This window comes from Leptonotus elevatus, chromosome 4 (assembly GCF_054856555.1).
Source record: "Leptonotus elevatus isolate MCC_2025b chromosome 4, RoL_Lele_1.0, whole genome shotgun sequence".
Classification (NCBI taxonomy): Eukaryota; Metazoa; Chordata; class Actinopteri; order Syngnathiformes; family Syngnathidae; genus Leptonotus; species Leptonotus elevatus.
The window spans coordinates 22,923,990-22,950,813 of record NC_141242.1 but is presented as its reverse complement, the minus strand read 5'-3'; the positions used below and the strand labels follow the sequence as shown (position 1 = coordinate 22,950,813).

General features: G+C 40.5%; 4 protein-coding genes across 5 annotated transcripts; 2 read left to right on the top strand and 2 right to left on the bottom strand.

Annotated features, from left to right (window-relative positions):
• Positions 1-1,162: 1,162 nt before the first annotated feature.
• il17c (interleukin 17c) lies at positions 1,163-3,657 on the top strand. Its single transcript, XM_086074469.1, has 3 exons — positions 1,163-1,273; positions 1,342-1,589; positions 2,897-3,657. The coding sequence occupies exons 1-3, from the start codon at positions 1,256-1,258 to the stop codon at positions 3,141-3,143; spliced, it is 513 nt and encodes a 170-aa protein (XP_085930595.1). The 5' UTR covers positions 1,163-1,255; the 3' UTR covers positions 3,144-3,657.
• A 110-nt stretch (positions 3,658-3,767) lies between these two features.
• utp4 (UTP4 small subunit processome component) lies at positions 3,768-15,950 on the bottom strand. The gene is made up of 16 exons (XM_086074468.1): positions 15,515-15,950; positions 14,603-14,791; positions 14,383-14,467; positions 14,158-14,247; positions 13,846-14,057; positions 11,813-11,984; positions 11,290-11,381; positions 11,036-11,132; positions 10,691-10,755; positions 10,221-10,343; positions 9,953-10,109; positions 9,281-9,387; positions 9,104-9,199; positions 8,815-9,000; positions 8,613-8,723; positions 3,768-5,225 (listed from the first exon to the last, which is right to left on the bottom strand). Exons 1-16 carry the CDS (start codon positions 15,671-15,673, stop codon positions 5,109-5,111), a joined length of 2,058 nt encoding a protein of 685 aa, XP_085930594.1. The 5' UTR covers positions 15,674-15,950; the 3' UTR covers positions 3,768-5,108.
• A 45-nt stretch (positions 15,951-15,995) lies between these two features.
• On the top strand, positions 15,996-17,165 carry chtf8 (CTF8, chromosome transmission fidelity factor 8 homolog (S. cerevisiae)). Its single transcript, XM_086074471.1, has 3 exons — positions 15,996-16,201; positions 16,322-16,445; positions 16,799-17,165. Exons 1-3 carry the CDS (start codon positions 16,182-16,184, stop codon positions 17,060-17,062), a joined length of 408 nt encoding a protein of 135 aa, XP_085930597.1. The 5' UTR covers positions 15,996-16,181; the 3' UTR covers positions 17,063-17,165.
• Positions 17,166-18,511: 1,346 nt separating this feature from the next.
• Positions 18,512-26,476, bottom strand: has3 (hyaluronan synthase 3). Of its 2 annotated transcripts, XM_086073980.1 has the most exons (5): positions 26,298-26,476; positions 22,275-22,368; positions 21,647-22,194; positions 20,578-20,679; positions 18,512-20,494 (listed from the first exon to the last, which is right to left on the bottom strand). In XM_086073980.1, the coding sequence occupies exons 2-5, from the start codon at positions 22,366-22,368 to the stop codon at positions 19,565-19,567; spliced, it is 1,674 nt and encodes a 557-aa protein (XP_085930106.1). In that variant the 5' UTR covers positions 26,298-26,476; the 3' UTR covers positions 18,512-19,564. The 2 variants fall into 2 exon arrangements, with proteins under 2 accessions (XP_085930106.1, XP_085930105.1); XM_086073979.1 differs by lacking the exon at positions 26,298-26,476 and having other exon boundaries at positions 22,275-22,523.
• Between the last annotated feature and the right edge of the window lie 348 nt (positions 26,477-26,824).

Genomic DNA, 26,824 nt, shown 5'->3' with positions numbered 1-26,824 from the left:
ACTAAGTAACACAATTTATCTTCAAAACAATAGTGAATAAAGATAATTAATTGTTCATCCCATTTTTATGCTATCATATTTATGTTAGTAACTATTTTTAAAATGATCAACTTAACTACAGTTTTCTCTTGTTTTGGTTCTAAATGTGGAGATGGGATTCAGCTGCTGTTCAATGCAGGCAGGGGATCTAGTCTTGCGGAAGACAGGGCACTGACCATCTCAAAAGGGTTGAAAAATATGAAACTAGTTTAACTTTTTTTCCACTTTTGTTAACAAGAGTATTAAAACCTAAAAAAAAATGATTGTACATTTAGAACAGATATAAAATGTGTGATTAATCATGAGTTAACTAGTGAAGTCATGCGATTAATTCCGATAAAAAAAATGTAATCACACGACGCCCCTAATTTTTAAATAATAGTTTAGTTTAAAAAAAATCACATCAGGCGATTAATTTTTTTTAATCGAAATTAATTGCATCACTTCAATAGTTAACTCACAATTAATCACACATTTTATATCTGTTCTAAGTGTAAAATAAAAAAACATTTATAGGTTTTCATACTCTTGTTAACAAAAGTGGGAAAAAATGTTAAACTAATAAAAAATAGTCTATAGCCGTCAATGGCAGTTAAAAACATTACTCGTTTGAGAGTTTATTTCCTGCCTTGCAGACGGATTCTAAAATCATGTTTCTTGTCCCGAATTGGCAATTTTACATGGAAAATCCCATTTTACATCCGATATTTGCTCGTGCTTATTAAACTGGATCTTACAGGTCGCCCCTTTACCCTACCTTATTCTGAAACGTTCCCATTATTCAGTGATTGTTTTCATCATTGCGAGGAAAATATTGATTAATAAAAAAGTGGGGTTAAACAAACTTCGATGAACACTAAAATGGAATGTGTTCCTCCTTGCCCCGTCCCTCCCCACGCGCTCGTTAAACAGTACGAGTAGAAGTAATGAACTGCAGACATGTGAAGTAACAAAGTTTGCGTCATCATATCTCGTATCCTTCCAAATAATCAGCCATGAGCTAAATATAGACTATCACGTCACGTGACCTCACCTGCATTGCACACAAACAACAGCGGTTCGATGTGAACGCGTGTGAAAGTTGGAAGTTTCCCAAACTCTTCGTCGCGTTTCCCTTTTTTCCATTTCCTCATGCCACTGTTCATTGCCGGCTAATTAAAAAGCTCGCGAGAATGTCCGCCGGCGACACACAGCACCCGACACGAGCCAAGAGAGGATGGGTGGACTGGTTCAGGTGAGTCTCTCGTGCTCCGCCACTCAGCCGCACGTCTTCGCTCACCACCTGACCCGCGTCCCGCACAGATGGTGACCATCGTAGTGGCCCTCGTGGTGGCGCCTGCGTGGACAGCCAACTTGAACCGCTGCTACGAGGAGTCCGAGCTGAGCAAGGTGGCCGAAAGGAAGCTGGCCAGCCACTACCCGCAGCCCCCGGAGCCTCAGGTGGTGGCGCCCCACGACTCCCCCTCTGCATGCCCCCTGGACCTCTACACGCATTGGGACCTAGGTCCAGTGGACAAGAAGGAGCGCTCCCTCTCTCCCTGGAGATATGTGTAAGCATCCTTATCTGCCTTATTTATCATCGGCATCTTTTTGCGTGAGTCACTCTTGTATATAAGGAATTGCATTACAAATGAGAATTGGAATCTGCTTTTTTACCGTCTTGAACCTAAAAAACGCTATATACATCTGATGCACTATTATTATTTATAAGTAAAGGTTTTTTTTATTTTTTATGATACAGTTCTACAGTCTTCTATGCCAGATCCGAAATGACCTAAGAATGATATGTCTTCATTTCCTCGTGTCGTCAAACCAAACACATTCAAAACATTGGCTCCGATGTTGTTATTTCATCACTTCGTGCGACACGGCGATGACAAGCGACGTCAGCCTGTTTGATTATTTCATTGTCGGTGTCATCATCACTTTTCACGTTGTTGCCTTTTTTCTCTCGAGCTTCTGGCGTGACTCTCTTGTGATCGGGACGCGTTCACGTGATCGCTGAAAGGGAAAGTCCCGCTAAGTCTGACAGCATTCAAAGGTGCTCGCAGAACTGACACGCTTGCACGGCAGCGTTTTTGTCATGTTGTGACACGACGGTGTTCCCAAGTTTTCCTCATCCCGCTTCTTTTTTTCCTTTCTTTTTGTTCAAAATGAAACTCGATCATCGATACTGACAACAGGTGGGAAATGCTCCGGTTGGGAAATTCAACGCACCCACCTCGAAAGCACATTTGCATTAGAGGCCTAAATAAACAGAATAACAGAACAAATATAAGGGCATAAAAGAATAATAACAGTACCGTTTCTTCTTAACAAAGACAAATAAAAGTGAAAGTATGTTGCATAAAAACTACTGACAAAGAATTCTTAAATGCAACGGAGTAAATGTAACGTAAAGACCCAAGTGTTTATAAAAATGTAATATATTAAACAACACATTATAGTGCATCTCAATGAGTTAGAGTCGGCCTATTTATACTGTTATTTCAGTACTGTCTACTTAAGCTAAAAAAAAGTGAAATTTAACTGTAATCATCAAAATAATTAAAACAAATCTTAATCATTAAATTTTCACTCCATCTGTTGTGAATGTACCGTGACTGAGTTTCCCTTTAAAATAAATAAATAAAATTGAACCACTGAAATAATAATAATCCACTTTTTATTATTAAACCAATTAAAAAAACATATAAATACGTTGTTGGGAATGAATGACAAAAAAACATATTTACACATCTTTGGGTCTGAATGAGTTAAACACTGGGAAGTTACACGAGTTACGTGCAAGGCATCGTCATCATCATTACATGACTTCATCATCAATGCTCAACCCTGCTCTGGCGTTTATCTTCAGATGGAAACCAATGAAGGACCACTACCCATCCACCTACGTTGAAGCTCAATGTCTGTGCTCCGGGTGCATCATGATCAAGAGCAAAAGGACCCCCGAGCTGAGCCACGACTACAACTCGGCTCCCGTCCAACAGACCAGGGTGTTTCTGAAGCGCGAGCATTGCACTGACGGCCTCAAGTACTACTTGAAGCCCGTCTCTGTCAATGTGACGGTGGGCTGCACCTGCGTCATACCCCAAATCGCGTAGTCACCTTTTTCTTTTTGTGCCATTCTTAAGTCAGACTTCAGAAACTCAAAGTTGAATGAACCTTTATTTATTCTGCATTATTTATTTATTTATTTGTCATGTTTTTGTCTTAAAGATGCATTGCGGAGTTTGTCGCTTATTTTACTCGCGACTGCCACCTCTGGCCTAAAACGTAACTGCAGCCCCTGTGTCTTGCTGAAACAACACTACATTTCAGTGGGGACCAGCATTTCATCCTCCAGCCCTCCCCACCCCCGAGAAACTGAAGGGAAGATACAAGCTGATAGTTGCAGTTAAAATGTCAGGGCTCTTTGTACGCATGATGCATGCATGATGTAGAAAACATTAACATTTTAAACTCCACAATGCACATTTAAGTACACCGGGTATTTATAAAACTGTTTTGCATGAAGATGTTTCTAGTATGTACACACTATACTAGACTAATTTGATCAATTCAACAAGGTTTTGATGATTCAGGAGTGGATGATGAAGATCTGACATTAGAAGCCGCAAGCCGGCGAATTTATGTATCTATGCTGATATTGTGTTCATATTGTTCCAGTGGGACTTGATCCAGTCAACAGGATTTGTATGGTTAGCTTCTCTCAACCAAAATAAAGATTATGATGCAACTTCTTTGTGTCTTTATTCTCAATGCTAATGACACATACTGTGTATGCACTCGCAGCATTAACAAAAGACAGAGCATGTGAACATTATTTGGGGATAATCAGAAGAAGAAAAAAAAAAAGGTCACACATTGCCAAAATTATTCACACAATCAAGACAAACAGTAGATATACTGTTTGTAACTCGGGTATCATTTTCTGTGAACACAATAAATGGACTGTATTTACAAAGAAGGTGAAGGGATGGTACAGTGGATATAAAAAGTCTACACACCCCTGTTCAATTGCGGAGGCTTGTGTGCACTGCAGATCACAATACTACTACACGAGTACACAAATCTGATACTTTTGGGGTAAATTGATGAGGTTTTTTTTTAAAGGATAAAATTAAGATAAAAATTGAGCACAAGTACACCGGCCCCCTGCTTCCCTGAAATGTTTCTACAGTTTCAAAGATACGGGGAAGGGAATGTCTGCTTGTACTCGACCAAGATTGGTGTGCCAAAGCAAACCATTAACCTTCACAGCTGAAAGGGGAATTCAACCCCCCAAATATTTTTGACTAATATGTTCTATGCAGCCCCACTGGCCTAAATATGGTATTCTGGTTAATATTGCGTTAGTGGAATATGAGTTATGAAGCAAAATCCAGACATTTGTATCCATCACAGGAGCCGGCTATTTTGCCACTTGCTGTGGACAGAAGATGACATAGATGCTCAGGCAACAAACCAATCACAGCTCAACTGTTTTCTGAAGCTGAGCTGTGATTGGTTGTTACCTGAGCCCCGATCAACTGTAATGTCATCTTCAGTCCACAGGAAGTGGCAAAATGGCCACCTCCTGAGATGGATACAAATGTCTGGATTTTGCTTTATAACTCATATTCCACAAATATATTAATCGGAATATCATGTTTAGACTAGTGAGGTCACATCTAACATAACATCAAGAAAGGTTGATTAAGGTCCTCCTGTTAGCATAGAGAAGAGTTTCCCAACTTTTACTGAGCGAAGGCACACATTCCACATCAGAAAAAAAAGAATCTCATGGCCCACCACTTAGTAAAACTATTCACAAAAAGTGGTTAACCTGGTTAATTATGTAACTTCTGCCATCTAGTGGAAGAGCATTTGATTGTTATGCCTGTTACGATGGCATAAACCAAAAATTTAAAAACCTCAATATTAGGAAAATGATCATGATAATTGCATTTATTTATCAAAACGTTTGTACAAAATGGCAACATTCTGCTATTTTTGGATGTAGTCCAGCCATGGATCTTTGACAAATGAGATCTGTGCTGACGAAAGTTGTTTTTGTGGTCTTTTGTTTATGTGGCAAACTTCTTCTGTTGTACAGGTGCAGGCAGCTGAGACTGGATGTCCAGCAGGGGGCGCTCCACCACAACTAGGGACTGGTCATCCAGCAGAGTCAAACTCAAGATGGGCTGTGGGAGCAAAGTGTGAAAGTCAATAGTGCTACTTTTGATTCATGAAACTCTATACCAAGATGACTTTACTGTTGTTGATATTATGGTCCATCAATACTGCTCACTACTTTAAATACTCAGAACCACCAACTCTGTGATCAGGCTGCTCTGTATATCACCTAAGTAATCTGTTCATACTTCTCTTCAGTCCAAAAATCTCTGAGAGTCTTAAGTGTCTCACACACCTGCCTAAAAACATGCGGAAATTGTACATTCCAAACAGTGAAATGCATTATTGTTTCAGCTGAGTCATTGGGAAGATTTAAAAATAACTCACTTCCCTTTTTAGCGAGGCCATTCAAAATTAGATTTGAGTTTTTTAATCTTTGAAGAATAATGTTTATTCTATAGGTTGTTTTCATTTCTGTTAACTCCCACTTTTACTTGTTGAATTTTGAGCACCCAAACTGGGTCTTTGTGAAATGCGCTCAAACACAAACCCCAATTTCAATAAAGTTGGGACGCTGTGTAAAATGTTAATAAAAACTAGACTATGTGCAATTTCTGCAGAAATTGTGTGGGAATGCTGAAAGCTAATAGCTGAATGCTTATGAAGTAAATTGAAAGATAAATTATGTGAAAATTACAATGTATTAATTGTTGTTGAAAGATAAATGAATAAAAAGATCACTTGAACCCAAGAGGTGTGACATTTTGAAAAGCCAGTTGAAATTTATATGGAAAAGTGTTAACTGAAAGTACCGTCCATTCGTTTAGATGGAAAAGTGGAACTATTGATATCCAGTAGACAAATGCAAAAAAATTAAATAAAAATAGCACCACCTAGGCATGCAGTACCCACCATTCCTTTAGATGGAAAAGTGGAACGAATGATATCTAATAGAAAAATGCCATACACACACACAAACACTCAATAGCGCCACCTAGGCATGCAGTACCCTCCATTCAATTAGATGGAAGCTATGATAGTCAGTTGGTATACATGTATATCCTTAGCATAATTGCCATGGATATATTTGCAATGTACAGTTAGAGGTGAGATGCGAACCGGCAACCTCCTGGTTTCTAGACAAAGCACTTTCCCAACTGCGCCACTGAGCAGTATCAGAGTGCCGCTAATGATGATCAGTTGAGCAATTTGTATGGAAGTGGGCGTGAAAAGTAGGACTTCCAAAAAGTCCAATGTTATTTTCGTTGAAAATGAACGGGGAAAAGTTGATATTTAATGTTAAATTGTGTGAATACTGTAAGTAATGTGGAATCAGACGATAAATACCTCGGAAGGCGTGAATTTTTGAAGCAAGTTGAAATTTGAACAGTGTAAATCGGAAGTACTACGTTGGAGTTTTTTCTCAGCGAAAAAAAAAAAATCACAAAAGCTGCTTTTCCACCAACAAGCCCAGGATCTTTGAGTTCTGGGTAAAAGGAGTTATTGGTTGTAAAAGTTCCACAGGGAATTTAGAATTTATGTTTCCACAACGTCTTAAGAGTTCTCGGTAATTAATTCAAATGAGTTTGATAACGTATGAGTTTGACAAGCCCTCCATAAGTGCAGTCCGCCCCCTCAAAGCTCCAGCCAGGCTCAGCAAGACCCTGCTGCTGAGATAGTACTCGGATGCCCCCTGGGGAATTTAATTACCTCGGAAATTGTTGGTGGTGGAAAAGCCCCCATAAACATATGTTTAGCAAATCCTTTCCAACTTATATTCAATTGAAGACAATACAAAGCCATGATATGTAATGTTCAAACATGAAATGTTTTTGCCCAACAGTGGCATTTATCACTGGGTGATATCGCCTTCCTTTTTAACACACAAATAATGTTTGGAAACTGAGGACACCAACTGCTGAAGCTTTACAGGCCGCCAATCTTTTACTACGAAGCTACGTTGTTGTAGCACGTGAATAATGTGGCTTGGCATCGTCTGCTAACATAAGTAGGGACATCTCTGAAAAAGATGTTGCTTGCCATTGCTTTCAGCATTAATGGTGCTCTCACAGAGCTGCAAGTTACCCAAGCCATGGAAACTGCTGACACCCCCCCCCCCATACAATCACAGATTCTGACTTTTGAACTTTGCACTCATAAGAAAAATAATAATAATAATAAAAAATCCCAATGGCCCGTTTCCTCTTTGGCCCCAAAAAACAAAGTCCATGATTTCAAAAAACAATTTGAAATGTGGACTCGTCAGACCACAGCACATTTTTCCAATCAGCTTTCAGATAAGCTTGGGCCCAGAGAAGCCGGCGGCGTTTTCTGGGTGTTTTTTCTTTGATGTAGGAAAGCCCACATACAAGACCAGCCTCCGTGTCAACAGTCACGCCGTTCTCATAAGCAGGTTTGGGGAGCCCAACAAGTGGATAAATAGTCACAAGTAACTCAATGGGCCACCTTTCGCGATACTGCGAGAAAACAAAGTAATCAGCGCTGCCATTAGTTTTATGTTATGTTGACAAGTGAAGAGCAAGTTGCCATTTATTCAAGTGTTAGCTTTCACTAACGAAGCAACTCGGAGGGAATGGATGGCAAAGTGGTGAACGTATTCACCAGAGGACAATATTCACTTTATATAACATAGCACAATAAACAGCGAGTGTGGGCTGTCAAAGTCATCCCGACTGCTGCCATTTATTATGCCAAGTTCAAGTGCGCCATGTAAGGCGGTCACTACCGATTATTGTATCGATTAACTCATTCACTCCCAGCCATTTTCACTGAAGCAACCCCCTTCGCTCCCGGCTGTTTTACTGGATTTTGACTAACTTTGCAAGGCCTGCAGAATATTGTGTTCTATTGCTATAAAACATAGAACCTACCAAAAGAAAGATTAGAGTCTCTTCTTTCATCAGGAAAAAAAGTACATTTGTATCTGTTTCTGTTTTGCAGCAATTAGCATTAGAATATAGCTAAGTTTTCATCATTATTCACAAACCTGTTGAAAACAGTGGGGAAAAGAGCTTGTTGCAACATGGCCCTGGTTGATCTCCTCTACTGCTGGCCGTTTTTTGTAATAACTACCATTGCTTTAAGCGACCTCTTCAAGTCAGAGGCTAAATCAAAGCCTTCTGTATGCTCTAGCATAAAAAAAAAACATTAAAAAACATATGAATACGTTTTTGGGACCATGGCAATATTTAAAAAAAAAAAATTAAATCTCGCATTAAAGTAACTTTTTTGAAACAAATTCAATCACCGGTTCGGTCATTGTTGTCCAAATTAAAAGTAAATGTTTGCAAATGTCTTATTTTGACATACCCACCTCCCCCGCGCCCTAAATATTCAAATCTGTCTGATTCTTGTCGGTCATCTATTATGTTTTCAAAACAGCGAATTTCGCCGAAAGGGGAGTGACTTTCATGCTTGAAGCATCATAGGGGTACCTGAAAGGTTTTGCAAATCTTGAACGAGTGGCTGTGTCTTATCCGCTCAGGCTCGGGAAGACTCCGTAGCGTCATCTGATTGGAGAGCTGAGACTTTGCTTCAGGGAAGGGCTATGTGCGGAAGACAAAAAGACCCCATTAACCAAATTTCACTCTTCACAATACAAGGCAACCAAAGTGGACTTCGGGTCTCTTCACACACCAGGCTCTTGTCGATGATGCAGAACATAAACGTATCGTGCAGGAGAACATGAGCTGAGTTCTTGGGGTTGAAGGTGACGTGGGTGATGGGCGTGTCCCTCCGCAGCCACAGAGGGTGCAGCCCTTGTTTCTGCAGCTTGCGACTCCAATCGGTGTATTCCTTTTGCACTAGCGAGAACTCAAATATCTGGATAGCACAGATGCGCACACAGACCGGCAGTTGAAACGAGTACACGATTAATGTTGGGCGTTGTAAGACAGACATGAAAATAGTTAACCGAGGCGTTCACCTGCTGATCAGCGTGCACTGTGATGAGGTTTCTGGTGGTTGGGTGGATGGCCAAGGCGGTAGGACACGACCCGTACACTGGCACCGTGCAGTGAAGCTACGTGCACACACAAATAGGTTCAAATGGTGCACACACTGACACACCTTTCGCGTGCAAAGGAAACAAATCTCAAATCACCTTGCGTTTTTGAAGGTTATAAACGAGGATCTCACAGCCTGTGTTGGCTGTAACGAGCCAGTTGCCATCGTCACTCGCATGCAACAGGTGGATAGGCTGTCTGGAAGCTGAAGCACACAAACATACATGCTCGTTATGACTCGATGTGCTCTTTTTACGATTATATGACGCAACCCCTATCAAATGGAACATTTAAAAAACTAACGTTTTTTTATTTGTACATATTTACTTGTTTTGGGCTTCATTATGACACATTTATGAAGACAAATGTGTGATCCCAATACAGGAACGGCTGAAACGGTTCCAAGTCCACAACTAACATTAAACACACGTTGATTGATTCGATTGTAAGTAAAAATGCAGTCAACAGACACACATTTTAGCAACGACATACCAACAGACCAGGCCCACCTTTTAAAGCAGACGCACATTTACAGTTAGTTACTATTGTGTAGAATGTGTGTGGATGGTGACCCCGAGTGGACAAAAAAGAAAAAGAAAAAAAGAGCTGCACCTCGCATGCATATGTGATACAGTATAAACATGACGCTTTACAACATACAGAAATATTATAATGATTATTTGGTCACAATTTAGTGTATTTCATCTATTGCTGGGGTCGTCTGGAATGTATAGGATTACTGCAACTCAAACGCCAGTTTTCGGACTCACCTGACTGAGGTTTGAGGGTGTGAACGTATTTGCACTCTGACTGGCTGAGGGAAACCACGACGACTGATGACTGGCTGCAGGATGCAAAGAGTTTGGAGGAATCTGAGGAAAAGCAGAGCTGCTGGGCTGCGTGAAGGATCTTCGGCACTTTAGAAACCTACGGTGAGTTCAAAAAAAAAAGAAAAGAGTATGCAATGACATGCATACGAAACACACATTGGACATAAGTAAAAAATCCCATTTGTCACGTCAGCAAGGAAATGCGCACCTTCGTGATGCTGATGTTGTTGTTGTTTGTCTGTAGCCTGTAAAGACGAATGCTGGAGAGAGTCGAGTACGCCAGCCACTCCCCGCATGGAGACAGAGCACTGTACCAGATATGATCGTCGCCCTGCACACACACACATCACAGCTGATCACTACAGTCGGATTAGCTAACAACAAAATTCTGCGAAGGTCCCGTACAGAATTCAACTCCGCTCAATTATATTTATAAAAGCACCTTCAACAACAATGGCTGCATACAAAGTGCTGTACATGGAGTAAAAATCAGTCATGCAATAAAGACAAGTAAAACAAAATAAATTAAAAGAATGAATATAATAAGCAGGTCAGTTGATAAGTAAATAAAATAACACAAGATAAATGAATGAATGAATGTAAGTATATCGGGAAAATCATTTGTTGACCCATTGGACATTGCTGATTTTCATTGTCATTAAACTTGAGAGCACAAACCTTCCTCTTCAGATGAATCAGTTTCTCTGGTTTCCTCTTCACAGGTAGACTGTCACCAGGCTTCCCTGATAACAAACAGTGATTACATCATAGTAGGTGCAACATAAAGTAGTACTTTAAAGGCAATATTCATAGTTGGTGACGCACTTTAAAGGCAAAGTTAGGCTTGTCAGTTTTTATAGGTGCAAAGCAACTGCTTTGTCGTAAACTTTATTATTCTGCGGAGTAGACGCGTGACTAGCGGCTATATTGCAAGTTTCACATTGCTGTTTGTTTACCACTTTTTATACTTTAGTATGCGAAATGAGCAGCGGTATCAAATTTGGTGTGTTATTATCTTCTCACCATGGCCCTCGCTCTCCCCGAGTCTCCACAGCTCGAGATGATCGGGGAACTGGAAAAGCAGCAGCCCCGACTTCTTAGCGTAACACACCATACTCCTCTACGTGGAAGATAAACAGATGGACACTTGGTGGATATTGTATGTTCAGTGTTTTGCTAATTGGCAAAAAAAATATTTAAATGATAAGCGTTCATGTGGCTAATTGAATCTACCGAATCAGTCCTTAATTCCCTGATTATTGAAATAGAGTACTCACGTGTGGGAACATTATTTTACGTAGAGCTGACTCTTGGGTGTTCTTCTCCACCTTATCCAGCAGGGGGCGTACTACCAGCTGTGTATCCATGCCTGACAATGGAGATGCCTTTTTGTATTAATAACGTGTATGTTCATAATTGTTCAATAAAAAGTTATATGTAGGGGGGGGGGGTGAAGGGAGACGCCATGAAAACCTTGAACCTACTTTTTATGTCAAGTTCATAACTTTATACCAAGTTTCAGTTCACAGGTGGATTATCATGGCTCATTATGCAAATTTCAAACAGCAATACACTGTGGGCTTCCCACGTGTTCATGCAAACTTAGTCTCCGTATTTAATAGATTAAAGTTCAATTTGGGAGAGTATTGTTGGGTTCCATTCAGGTCTATGAAGAATGGTAAAAAATAGCTAGCTAGCCGATCCAATCTCAATTAACTACCGTATGTTGGCGTGGTCTATTAGTAAAATATTCTGAGAAAAAGCTTCACACAGAAATCAGCCCAACCATTTAAAACTGACCTCCAGAAACAACAGAATTCTCAGTGTGAACCAGTGCCCTCACGTCATGGGAATGGTTTTTAAAGGTTCTAGTTCGGACCCAGTCCTTGTCTTGTTGGTTGACGGTGCGGGAAAGAAACTGGAACTGGACCACAGTGCCTTCTGATGTTCCGGCTATGAGGCTGCTTTCATCCTGTGAATAATAGCAATGTTTAAAACATGCTGCAATCTAGCATCTTCACTACAAAATTTGGCATTGCTGTTCAGAAAAAATACGGTGAATATAAAACCCTTCTCTCCATTGCAGGTTCATGGTTTGCAGTCCCAGTATTTAGCATTTTTTGTAAGAGTTATTAATTTTGTATTTTCGCTATTTGACGGCATTTTACAGCATTGTTTGGAGTTTAAATCCCGCATCATGATAAAATACCCGGACCTACTAATTCAGCCAATCAGAACGTCGCTATCGTTTTGTCAGCCGCTGATTTATCATTCGACGCCTGGTGTGCTGTAATGTAATGTAATATTAGCGGAATGGGATCCTGACACGGGTCGTGTACTGCAGTTCCAAAACGGCATTGGTGGAGCCACCCAAGCATACAAAAGAAGAAACACAGCCAGCCAGCAACTGTCCTTTAACAAGTGTGCAACAATAAACAAGAAGTCATCGATGCAGAAGGGCTGTGACCATTTTAATACACAGCTGCACTGCCGTGCTCAAACAGGGCGAGCGACACCTTTATTTCGGTTTTGAAACAGGAATGCACTATATCATAGCGGTTTCATCCCCATCATTGTCATCTGCTGGTGTGAGACGAGTACACAAGATTTTAAGTTGTTAAATTTAAGTGCAGACCTTTTTAATATTCTGCACTTGCCGAGCCTGATGTGTGTGCAATGAGCTTTCATGCATGTTTAAACCATCAAAATCAGCATTACTGTAATTTTACATGGCAAACAGCGCATTGCCACGGCAACAGCATTATAAAAAGCTTGCTTATACTTTTCCATCTTGAATATCTTTACATGAAACACATCTACCGTTTCAAGTTCAAAATCTCTAATTAGGAGTTCTTTAAAATATGACCTCTATAAGAAGCCCAAAACGGGTCCAAACTTTAAAGAAAATTCAAAATGGTGGATCTTCTGTTAGATTAAGTATAAGCCTCCAAGATATTTTTTTGTTTATTGCATGTACATTTTTGAAGAATTTTGCAGGTCTTCGGTTGTTAGATATGCCTTCAATTTCTCGTAGCTTTTCGTCAAATCTAAAACTGGGGCTGCGTCATTGGAATTTTCTTGTGGGCAAGACTGTGCCTTTTTCTTCTTAACCGTACAATAAACTAATTAAATATTGATTGTTTTGCCAGGTGTGATGTGTGTGCAGTTTCATGTCCTCATGCATGTTTAGACCATCTAAAATCAGCATCATTTTTCTAGGCAAACAGTGATTTGCCATTGCAGCAGTCAACCCAATACATTTTCTTTGCTTTTGCTTTTCATCTTGGTCATCTTCAGATGAAACACTCAAAATTTGAAGACAATCGGATTAAGTCTGTAGGAGTAAACCCCAAAATTTTGCCAAATTGAAAATAAATTTGCTCGATTTAGCATATGGCTCCAAGAGACAATTTTTTGTTGTACGTCTTGCATTTGCCTTCAACTACTTTGAAATGTATAACTGGGGCTGCTTCGTTAAGCCTTCCTAGGGTGTGCTACTGAGAGATGTCTTTGCACAATGCACAATGAACTAATAGATTATTGGTTACTTTGCCAGGAATGATGTGTGTGGAAAAATTTCATACGTTTTCACAAATGTTGAGACCATTGAAAGTGATCTGAATGCAATATTATAAGTGAGTTATCCCAAATGCACCTTATTTTTTGAAATTCTGATTTTGGTAACTTTACTCCGCAGTCTTTTGATACAATGCTCTGAACTGCACTTTGCACATGTAGTTCAGTTTATTTTGACTAAAATGATAATGTGCTTTTTGAAGGTTGCATTTTAAAATGTGTGGCTGATGTGCTGCTTCAAGTAGTCGTCCACTTGCCTGGGATAGAGAAAGAGCAAGCACGTCCCACTTGGTGACTAGATGAGTGTGGACGAGTGTTCCTGTAATTCCGTCCCACAACTGGACCTTTCCAGCAGAATCCCCACTGATGATTGTGTGATTGGATAAGAAGACGACACTCCAGACCACAACCTCTCTGCTCTTGGATGTTCCTACACCTCTATCAACAAGCATTCTGTGCATGCTGTGACCTAAAATTGGCATAATCACACAAAAAAAGCCAAGTTTTCATTAGTGTATCGAGTGTGTAACTGTTTGGTATAAATCGATGTTGGGTTTGCATCAATTTACCAGTCTCAACATCAAATATTCGGATCATGTCCATCATGCCAGCAGCAAGTAGAGCACCAGAGGGATGCCAGGAAAGACTGATGATACGACCTACAAGATCACAGGAACAGAGATGTCACAATGGGTGTAAGTTATCGCATCAAGACAATTACTGCTTGGCTCTGTGTGCAGAATTACACAAAAACTATTAACAGAATTTCTCCAAAAAAAGTATAAACTTCTTACTTTTCTGCCTGTCAAAGTTCCTCTGAAACTCAATCCTGTCCTCCAGTATTTCAAATATCTTCACCGTCCTATCTTCACATCCAACCTGATACAGAAATATGCACCATTACTCCGAATTAAAACATTTACACATCAATTCATCAGAGTGAAAAAACAGGTGCAAAAGAAAGGAGTGGCCATTTCGTCATTTCTTTTTCTTAAGTCTCGGCAGAGGACTTACCGCCATCAGTTTTCCCTTGCTGTTGCAGCTGATTGCCCAGATGGGTCCCCCGTAGGCATCCACAGTGAACTTGGGCTGCAAGTTCTCCAGGTCATACTCTGTGATCTCTCCACGCAAACCAGCACTGAAGAGACGCTGACCCACCCAGCACAAAGCCTCAATGTCTGTGCCATCCCGACCAGGGATCACCTGTAGCAAAATAGTGGAAATGGTCGCTGTACAAGTGTACAATTGTATGCGTGCCGTGTACACAGAACAGTTAAAAAAGCAAACAGAATTTTCAGATCCAGAAGGCAACCATCAGTTTTAGTATGCTGCAACGGGATAAGCCAGTTTCATTTCATTTATACAGCTCACGGTTAAACTTGAACTGACTCTTAAATGGAAGGAGGTGCCCTTTGCATGTGCTTTAATAATTTGACACAAATTCGTAAAATAGCACAAATCCAAATTAATAATTATGATTAGGGCTGAAACAAACTATCAATTATTAATACTAATTAACTATGATTAATTTACGAGTTTCAGACAATGTGCAAAAATTTCCAAAGTAAAAGCACGTTAGCCAAAAATAACTAGTCTTCTTACTTTTATTTGCTGTTGAGAGGCTATGAATTTTGGACAATTTCAAGTTGAACAAACTTTTAATGCGCACATCTAATTATGATTGTTACAAATTAGTTCTTAACTTGCATTCCTGAACAGAAAGTACTTGCACTTCTTGACAGAAGCATTAGTTTTAATTGAATCCTTAAATGCCATTGAATCACTTTATAAAGCTGCTTTATTAATACTGTAGAACAAACTGGGGGGGGGGGGGGGGGGACTTGACACATCTGTTGTCATGGACGTGTAATTATGCGACATTTCTTTCACTGGATACTGTGGAATGGATGAATGGGAGCGTCTTACCTTCTCTTGAAAGTAGTTGTCAGTGAAGTTAAAGACCTCCACACTTCCATCCGCCCGAGCTACTGCAAGCCTCTCAGTGCGGCTGTTGAACGCCATGGCTCGGATTGCGCTGGGCATGTAGTCGAAGAAACGAACCCGGTGCACCTTAAACTCACCCATTTTCTCCAAAAGGTAGAAGAAACACGCTCAGGTGGCTTCCCAACACGAGTAGATGAGCCTGACAAACACGTGATTTTGCTACGTGCTAGCGAGTCGAAGCTAACATGTCAAACAAAAGCGCGTGCAAGGTGGCCGGAAGAACACGTTAAAGATGCTAAACAATGGGACACCTCAATACAAGAGCCAACCTTAGCACGTTGTAGTAGAGGCTCGCATAACTTTTAAGAAATTTACACACGCTGGAAAACATAAGCAGCCACGTTGAGGACCTCCGACCCGGAACTGAAAACGAGCACACCTCCTACTAACCGGAACTACGTCATTAGTCGTGGACCCAACGTCTTCAGTTGGCGGGAAACCTGACCGTCAACTCCATCATGTGTAAACACCGAAAGTCTGAAGTTTGTTTTTGTCTTTACTGTATGTAACTTAGCTACGTTTATTTTGAATGTCTCCACGGTCTATTGGTCGTTCTTGCTTTGTTAAGTATTGAGTGCGAGTGTCCATAATGGTTCAAATAGTCATAAGGTAAGACGCGAATTGAACTGATCAGTTGTCACATAATTGTACAGTAATTTCGTAGAATTACGTGTAATACTGATAGTACTTGTCAATATTTATTAATATGGTAGATGGCTGTCTTTTTAGGGGAAGTGTTGATGGCAGCAGTCCTCCGGAGTGGCTGTTGATCGAGCTGCAGGGAGAGATGATATCCAGACACAACTCTGGAATGACAGGAAATGTGATGGGAGACCTGCTCTACACTAAAGAGGTCATTATAAACAATGAACAGTAATGTAAAACATAATAACAGAAGATGGCTTACCTATTATACTTTTGCTGACATTGACCATTTCAAGCATCCCAGCTTTTCCAATATTTAAATTCCCTTAGTTTATTTTGGAAGAAACTCCTAAGCATTTCGGAACCAGAATTGTGATGGCTCCGTCAACGCAAGCTGTCACACATGCTACAAATAAATTTCCGGGCTGTTTGTTTCCTGCAATTGGCTTTTCTCCTGCACAGCTTGTTTCTGCACTGTTTGATTAAATCAGAGCTGCTTAATGTCCACTGTCCTCTGTTGTCGATCTTTCATCAGTACGTTGTTTTTTCTTTTTCCAACAGGGGTTGCCTGTGTTAATTGTAGGACATCACATATTGTACGGGAAGCAGGTCAAATTGGAGAAACCCTTTGCTGTCCTTACTAAGCATCCTGCCCAATCACAGGAGGTTATCGGCAACACCGACAACCACGATGCCTCTCAGGTTGCCATGGAAACAGAGCCGCATGGATCCACCTCCTACTCGGTGTCTGCTCTCATCAAGAGAAAACTTATCTTCAAGACGCGACCCAGACCCATCATCACTAATGTACCCAAGAAAGTATAGTGTGCGGCTGGACTGTGGTAACAATCTGTAAACAGGTATTATGGTACTGGCATTCAGCATTCATGTTTTGAAAAAGCGATTCATTATTAAAGCATTCAAGCCAGTAGAAGTGTAATCTCTCTCTGTATCGCTCGCTCGCCCTCTCAATCATGGAAACGTTGTCCAAAGAAGGCTCTTGCCAAGAGCTGAATTTAGGTTTAATCAGTGTATTGACTTTCCTGTTACTCACCCTGCTGTTTCCTTGGCAACGGGGGGGGGGGGGGGGGGGGGGCATCATCCATTTTCTGTATTACTTGTCATCATTACTGCCAGTCATTCAAAGGCAAGAAGAGAAGAAATGACCAAAAAAAAATTGATTGTATTGAGTGTTCTTACTGATTTGAATGAAAAATAGTGTATGAATCAATTTGGAACCATTATTTACACACAATAAAAGCACAGTCAATCCAGAACAGCAAAATTTGACATTGTTGTTGAATAACCTCCTTTTCAACCTTAGCTTCATCATCTTGTCAACAGTAAGTTGCTACACGGAATACTGAAAGAAATACAATCATGGAAACAAATATGAATGAATGGCTGCATTGTGTCATAGGCAGAACACATTTTATTGAGTGAGAAACATTCCAGTGATTTCCTGAGATCATCAAACAGGACAGATTTGACAGCCAAAATTGTCACGATCGTTTTGCTTGGATGACAAGAAAAAATAAAGAGCTAAACAGCAAAAATTAGGTTCCCAATTGTCACGTAGAAATATCTTTGGTCATCAGTTACAGTTGGATACATTTTTGTTCTACATTTACTGTCAAAGGTCAAGAGAACAATGCCCTTTCGTCAAAATATTGCTTGCTAACTAGATGATGCTTTGGCGCATGCATCCACAATGTGGCGTCATATAAAAATCTGAATCACTAAGCTAAAACCTCATCAGACCATAACAAAATGGGAAATAGATATACAGCAGTAAGTTCATTAAAACGATAAAAAAATTAGAAATGGCAACAGCACCAAAACGAGATGATGGCCTTGCCTTTTGATTAGCCACTCTTTCCAGGAAATGTCATTTGATCAAAGTTGAGACTGAAGGACAGGCCAACACTTACACAGCCACTCGGTCACATTTTCTGCGCTTTTAACATCATCCACCCACTCTGTGTGTTGGTTGGAGCAGTCTCCGTCAGGATATAACCACTATACCTCTACAGTGGTTGGGTTTGGTCCATCGTCTTGGGTCTTTGTCTGTCCACCACCACACCCAAGCCCCCAGGCTGTGAATTTCCAGTAAGACTCAGCATTCCTTGTTCTGTACAATTGAGCATTGTTAAGTTTAAATGATGCCTGCTCCGTACATTCATCAGCACCAAGAACATTTGAGACATTTTCATTGTGGTTGCCCGCTGCTTTATTAGCAGTATTTTGTTACAATAACAAACCCATAGTGCCAATTTCATTAATTGCCTAAGGAAACATCAGGAGTCTTAGGAGAAATGTGAAACAAAATAGGAGAGCTGTTGATTTATAGAGTGGATAACAAATCGTATGACCCGTGGTGTTTTGTGCAATTTGCTGTTTGGAATCAGTAAGGGAACACATTTATATGCAGTTAAATCCCAAGTTAATCACACCATGGACAATTTCCAGACAACCATTTTCTGTTCAATGAATAAAAATGTTTCTCTTTGTTGTTGTTGTTCTTCTTCTTCTTTTCTTCTTCTCTTCCTCCTCCTCCTTCTTTCTTCTTCTTCTTCTTCTTCACCTCTTTCCGCATTATTCATCCTTATAAATGTCAGTACAGGCATATCCATTAAATTGACATTTGATGATATACTCCAGAATGTATTATGCTGAGAATTATCAGTACCGTTTCTGTAAAATAAATAAATAAATGGAAATAGTTAATTTTTTTAAATCACTGTGTCTGAAACCATTTATTACAGTTTTTGGTTTCTTTGGTCATTTCCAGCTGAAAGATACACCTTACTTGAAGCATCTGACATAACACAGCTTCGATCTTCTTTGCTGTCTCTCTTAATTAACTTTACATTCTCATCTCTTGTTTACTCTGCAGGTTTTGTAGTTAAGTTTAAAAAAAAAAAGTTTAAATCTAAAATCTGACCAACCAAACTTTACAAACACATACAGTAGTTCCATTTGATGAATTCTTTGCGCTAAACAAATTCATTAGCGCCATTCTGGACCGCTTTCTTGTGGTTGCACAGTTAACTTGTACCCATGAACTACATGATATTCAAAAATGAACACTGGTTGCCTCTATTCAGTGCAAGCAATGTCATCTTCATGGATGCAGTCATCTCACACACTCCGGATCTGTTCCCTACTGCTTGGATTTCACATCCCACCTTTTTTTTTTCTTTTTCTTTTTTTTTAGCACCGGCAGTACAGACATGACTGTACATTTGCTTCTGCAGTTCACAAAGGTGTGAGGATGCAGCAGTTGAGCTTCACGTCATTGACCTGTGGAGTTTTCTTGGAGCAGTTTTATGCCTCCGCATATGGCAGGTGATATTGCTCCTCCCGCTTGTTGCACCGTTTGGCCACAATTGCAAGGTAAAGAACCAGCAGAATGAGCCAGTAGCAGGCATACAGTATTGTCCCTGCTATCAACAAGACCTTTTCGGATTCACTCAACGGCTGCCGCGTTTCGCAGTAAATTGTATACACCACGCCTCCGAGCAGCACCACCGTCCACACAGTCACAGGGACGGCACCGATCAGGTTCACCACGATCTTCCTGCGGCCCGAAGTTCCCCACCCTGCTTTGTTGATTGTGAGCAAGGCAAATATTTTGGCAGGGAGAAGGCTGGACATGTACAGCAGAGAATAGAGCGACATGAAGATCATGACCAGGCTGCCGCGCAAGAAACAAGCGTAGGTGGCCTTCAGCATGCCGACCAGCTGGACGGTCAACAAGAAGAGCAAAATGTTCCACAGCCTTCCACGGTAGAAGAGATGGATGACCGTGGCGACCAAGAAGAACGGGAAGAAGCCGGTGACCACAGATTCGTAGGTCATCCAGAGGCTGTGCTTGTGAAACCACAAAGCATTATAGAGCCACTCGCGGAAGTACGACTTACTCCAGCGAGTCTGCTGGTTGAGCCAACGCAGGTACTGGGTTGGCGTTTCAGTCTGACACTGCGATCGGGCTGTATATTTGGTCTTGAAGCCGAAGCTCAGCACTCGGTTGGTGAGGTGACGGTCATCGCCGAAGCTGCACTTGGAGCCCAGGAAGGTTTGATGGTACCAAGGCTCCAGGAAGCGCTGAAGAAGGGAGTTCCTGTACATCCCCAGAGGGCCGCTGATACACTGGACGCATCCGAAGTAGGACTGGCAGGCGCGCTCAATGTTAAACGCCATCCAGTAGCGCACGCTGCTGAGGAAGGAGATCCATGAGTCATACTTGTTCAGGATCTGTGAAAGGAAGACAAATAGGAAAGAACTGTTCGTGCTTTTCCAGGAGACATTTTAGAATTGAACTCTGACGGATGCTCTACCTGTACATCTCCTCCAACCCCGCCTACTGCCGCATCATCCTCAAAGATCTTCAACATCTCAATGGTACATGCTGGGTCCAGAACTGTGTCCGAATCGCACACCTAGAAAAGACACAACAGGCACATCCCAATGAGTGTCCCACATTGACTGGTACAGAATCTTCATGGCTCATGACATTCTCCATTAGCCAGAGAACAAAGGATGTAAAACAGCTAGCATTTGGAGGTTGTTAGTTCAGATATACCAGCCATCAATTTTTTCCAGACCACTTAACCTGCTTAGAGCATCCTTGGTAACGATGTTTCTAACATATAGTATGTTTTGTCGTTACGAAAGGCACACAATTGCACATGTTCCTGTTTGCAGGCCAAACACGGGAGTAAACAACTTTGTTACTGTTTTTAATTTGATTATTTTATATTTAAACCAAATGTTTTTTGTTTTTTCAACTCAAATATATACTGTAACTGCGTGTTTCTGACTTAACTCATTCGCTGCCATTGACGGCTATAGACGTCAAAAATGAATTTGAACTATTTCTATTTAAAACAAAATTCCCCCATTTTTGTTAACAAGAGTATGAAAACCTAGAATTTTTTTTGTACATTTTTTGATGAATTGTGAGTTAACTAGTGAAGTCATGTGATCAATTACGATTACAAATTGTAATCGCCTGATGCCCCTAATTTTTAATAGTCTTTTCTTTAAAAAAAAAAAGAAAACAAATTTAAATTAACTTTATTATTATACAAAACCAGAAAACAGGTGAGTCATGACCGTCCGCTACCTACTTCCTCAGCACAGGTGATGTCATCCTCAGTCGACACCAAGTAGGAAAAATTACTTTTTAAAGGTATTAATTGTAGGCTACATGAAAAATAATGAAGTTATCAAACTAAATCTGGACAAAATGATTAGCTTTTTATTGCTGAAAACGACTCAATGAGTCAAGTACCCCTTTAAGGGACCATTGTAAATAATAAGCTACAATATGACATGATTGCCTCCATCCATGAATTGGTAATTATGGCCATTTTATCAGGGCTCTTATTAGTGAGTGGCTCTTACCTGCACATAATCCACAGTGTCCCCCAGCGCTTTGAAGGCCGTGTACATCACCTCCCTCTTCCCCCCCCATTCCTGCATGATACAGGAAAATCGGCATCGTCCGACCAGCCGAGTCACTCGTAACGCCTCCTCCATGTGAACTGTGCTCCCTCCACCTACGACACCCCCTCCTCCGCTCCCATCGCTGTGGTAGTTTCCCTTCCAGACCATGCTGCCCGCCTGGTCAGCCCCACCCATCACCTCCTGGAAAATGTCCATCATGTAACGGTCCTCTGGTCTGTTCCCATCCACCACCAGCACTACTTTTAGTCCTGGGAAAGAAATCCGTCTGATACTGCGCAGACACTTCCTTAAGTAGTCTGGGTCCTCCTGGTAGGCGGCGATGCAGAGGGCCACAGAGCGGCGGAGATGTTGAGGGCGGGTGGGGATCTTCATCCCACGATGTTCCAGAAAGGCGAAAAGGCTCTGGAGGAGAAGATGGAGGGAGAGGAAGGCGCCATAGAGGCCGAAGGAAAGGTGGTGCTGCTCAGTTTGGATGAACTGGTAACCTGTATTAGCGCAAGAACAAAGTCAACTCAAACAGTGGAATATGTACTTGAAAAATAATAACCGCGATGAACAAGCGGACCTGTGATGTAGGCCAGCAGGATAGTGAAGAGGACCACCGCTGCAAAAAGGGTGGTGACCACGATGTTCACCGCATTCCTGCAGCAAGAGGTCATCTGAGGGGGCATCGCGTAAAGTCAAGGTTTGAATAAGAGTGTAAATGGAGAACAAGAGAAGGTGGGAAGAAATAATAACACATAGATAACTACTTTTATCTGCTGTTGCAAAATTCCAATTATTTTCCAAGTTGGAAACCAAATGATTAGGGTCTCATTGAAATCAACTGTATAGTTCACCTGTGTACATAAAGGCTATTTAAATGTTTCATATTGAAAAACGTAATTCATGATTAAAGTACTTCTGTCTTCATTATTTCTGAACATTTATCCAAACTTTTCATGGAATGGTTGTGGAAAAGTTGTAGGAATTGACTGGAAATGTTCTGCCCCTTTGACATTCTTGTCATCACCTTTGGCAAGCTTGAAAATTGTCGTTGACATTAGTACCTGACATCATGGAGTCCATGGACAAAAACATAGAGTGTGAACGTCACCGGAAAATATCAATAAAATTGCCATGGACGACTTCAATTGCTCCTTTTTTGCTACTCAGTCGACTACCTTTAGCTAACAAATGGGTTCTACTTGTGTGGAATGAAGAACAACTAAACAACTTGGACTTGGACTTTATATAAAATCTCATATGCTAGTAAGGATTCTCACATGGGAAGTTCCACTTTCCACTTCCACTTATAGCTTCAGTAATACTGCTACTATTTGTGTAATAGTAGTAAGACAAGTGAACAAATAATAATAATAATAATAACAATAATAATAATAATAATAATAATAATAATAATAATAATAATAATAATAATAATAATAATAATAATAATAATAATAATAATAATAATTTGGGGTGTTCGATTCGGCAATATATCGCGATATTACAGCACGCAATTCTCGAATCGATTCGATATGCGGTCGAATCAATTTTTAAACATCAATTTTTTATGGGAATATTCAACAAAACGTCTTACTTAGGGTTAGGGTTCACACATCAAGCATGGAAGAATGTTATATTAATGGAACATTAAGCCTTAATATTTTATTTCAATGCTGTTCAAATATGAAACAGACTGCAACAGATTGTTTGTTAAAATAAAATGGCTCACAGTTATAAGCCTAAAATTTCATATAAATAAATACAGTTTCGTACACATCTTACAGTGTACATGTGCAAGTTTACGGATGAGTATTTTCTAAATTTGAGTTTAAAAAAAATTGCAATAATCAATTTATAGATTTGTATCGGGATTAATCGGTATCGAATCGTGACCTATGAATCGTGATACGAATCGAATCACCAAGTACTAGGCAATTCACACCGCTATTAATAATAATAATAATAATAATAGTAATAGTAGTAGTAGATTAAAGTACTACAACTAATACTGTTATTCTAACATAAAACTGCAGCCATTTTGTTTTGTTTCCTATTCAGACTGCCAATACATTTGATGATCACCATTAAGCTGTGAGTCGTCCCAGATCTCATTAAATTTCAAGATGAAATATGCAGCATATACTGTACATCAATTGCTCAATTTGTGGGGATTCAATTTGGGGATGAGAGTGTTGCGGGTTTGAAGCCTCTTGTGTATTAAAAAATAGAATTGGACCTGAATGCTGCACCGATGCCAGTTTGTTTTTTCTATATATATAAATTGGTCCCATCAAGTGAACACGTTCATGGATGCACACCATCAGTTGTTGCGCCTTTCATCTTCCTCCATCTCGCTCCGACGCCAGACATCTCTTAGTCAAGCACCTCCTAGCTGTCCTCATGAGACTAGAGTAGGATTTTGTGCAAATTGTAATGAAATGCTTTGAAAATGTCAGCTTGCACGGAGACAGTCTCTTCTAGTCCTGATTTTAAAAAAAAAGAAGAAAGATTTTAACTTTATCCCCCTCACGAGAATATCCTGGACCCTTTGTTGAGTGCAGGTCTTTTTGAGCTGATTAAAGGTCAGTCTGGGTGTGGCTGGTGTTCAGGACGGGTGTACCTGGAGGTACAATTCTCGCCTTTCATTCCTAACATTTCCTTCCAACTAACCCCCCATCAAAACGTCCCCACCAGACCTTGGCAGGAGACACAGCCCGATATTTATATCGTTACGTTCAGCTCTGGGAGGCCCATGTACACATGCATGTACCGCTAGTTGAGATGTATATTTACATATATCCCCACTAGAGTCTGTTATTATTGTGTATTTAAAAATATGTTTAGCAATTTGAATGAGGAAAAGATGTTTGCTCTAAATGGTGACATATAGGAGGGAGGGGATGGTCAAGATATGATCAATAGTTGAAGACAGGGTCAAAGGTCAATCCTACTCATGGGAATTGGATGGGGGAATTATGGGGAACCATTGTGGAGACCCAGTGATGAGGAAGAAAGAAAAGAGAAATGTTTTTTCATGACAGCTTCCTTTCTTTTTTAAATGTTTTAAGTAGTCAAATTAACAGTGCTTAACTTGTTTTTATGTAAGATGGTTAAGAATGTCAAAAGTTACTGACCAAAGATGTCAGTTGTTCAGTAACTAAAGTTTTTTTAATTTTATTTTTTTATTGCAACCCTTAAATCAATTATAGTATTTTAACTTCCAGGATGTCCTCCATGTTTTGTCTCCCCCAAATCTGGATATTTTTACTTTCAACTACTCTTAAATGTGCAGTGGCATCAGACCTATCCATACATATATAGTTTTTCTTTTTCTTTCTTTTTTTTTGATACCCTCGATGGACAATAAAAGCAGTATTGTGCTATTAACAAAACTATGCTGTGTGTATATATATATATACATTTTTTAAAAATCAAATTGAAATTTTTCATATGACATGATTAATTAGAGCCTTGAAAAAATCATCAATACATCATGACATCAGGATTTCTTATGCATGCCTGTTGTTTTTATTTTTTATTCATTTTTTGGCAATGGTTTACAGTATATAAAAAAAATTAAATTTATAATAGGAGTCAATGTGACCAAAATGGGCATTTTATAAAGAAACACTGCATAAATCTCCGTCTCCCACTTGCAATCATTTACAAATTACCGCATGGTGCCATTTTGAACCTCTACATGTCATAACAACCTGCTGACATATTTAGCTTCCTGTTGATGTTGTTTTTTTTTAATACCTTTTGGTAAATGAACTGCTTTTTTTTATATAGTGCTTTCTAACTGAAGCCTCACATTCACCCATACTCACATAGCAGTGATTGGATGCTGCTATGCCAGATCCACTGGGAGCAAATGGGGCTTCAGTGTCTTGCTCAAGGACACTTCGACATGGTCACCAGACAAACACCATACCACTGAGCCATGCTGCCCCTTTCGTTGCTATAACACATCAAATACATCAAGAAAGCCCAAAACTGAACTTTTTTTTTTGGTGGCACCACATGATAATACTGTACATAAAATTGGCACCATCGGATCCACGTATCCATCAGTGAACCTTGTGCAAATGTGCTACATTTGAGTAAATGTGCTCAGTGTGTATGTTTTATTTCCCCAGTACACATTACTGGCGTGCACACACCTTCAATAGAAGCATGTATATAGAAGAGAGTAGCACCTTAACAAGTGTACTCACTTACTCGCACGCACAGAAAAAAAAGAGCTGGTTTCTCTACCTCACGTTGGCCACTCAAACACGAACACACTCGGCTCTTTGTCCTGCGTTTTCTAACGCAACTTTAATTTCGCTTCCTTGAGCTTTTAAAAACTTTTCCATTCAGTGTCAGTCCCCTCAGAACATGTTTGCTCATGGATGAATACTCTCATTCATTCTCCTTCACAACGAACCCTCACAATTGAATTCAACTAATTATTGCTTTAAGAGTCCTGTTTAAATGCTAAACAAAAAAAAGAAGAAGAAGAGGAATTCATCTTTTCTCCTCTCCTAGTGGGGATCCATTTACATGACAAGGACACACTGCTGTCTCCTCATAGTAGGAAATTGAATGACTTCCTTACCTTCCTGATCCGGTGGACCCAGCGTCTTTGTCTCCCCCCAAAGATCTGTCCTCCTGGTCCGTGCGTCCAGCTGGGACGTCCTCTCCTTCCCTTAGCACAGCGCTCTCCTTGTTCGCTCCCCCTCCTTCCAGAAGCTCACACTACATCTTTATTCCAGCGTGCTCGCTTCATTCGCAGGATCCCAAAAATACTAAACCGCTGCGAGACCACTTCTGTGAGACAGCCCCCCGCCGACCACCTCCTCCTCCCTCCCTTTCTGTCTCCCGGGACGCTCTCTGATGAAGCCCTTGAAGATTGGATATGATCAGTCTTGCTCTTCTCCTAGTTCTCCATCCTGCCGGGCCCAATGGGAGGTCAAAGAGGTCAAGAAGGTTGAAGGTCGCCCATGCTTGAGCTCCAGCTCTCTCGCTGTCCCGAGTCGCAGTGTCAGCTCCACTTCCAACCTCCGGTGCGCAGATGAGACTCCATCCTATCTCCCACCGCCACCGTCCTGTCCTCGACTCTCTCTCCCCTCCCTCCCTCCCTCC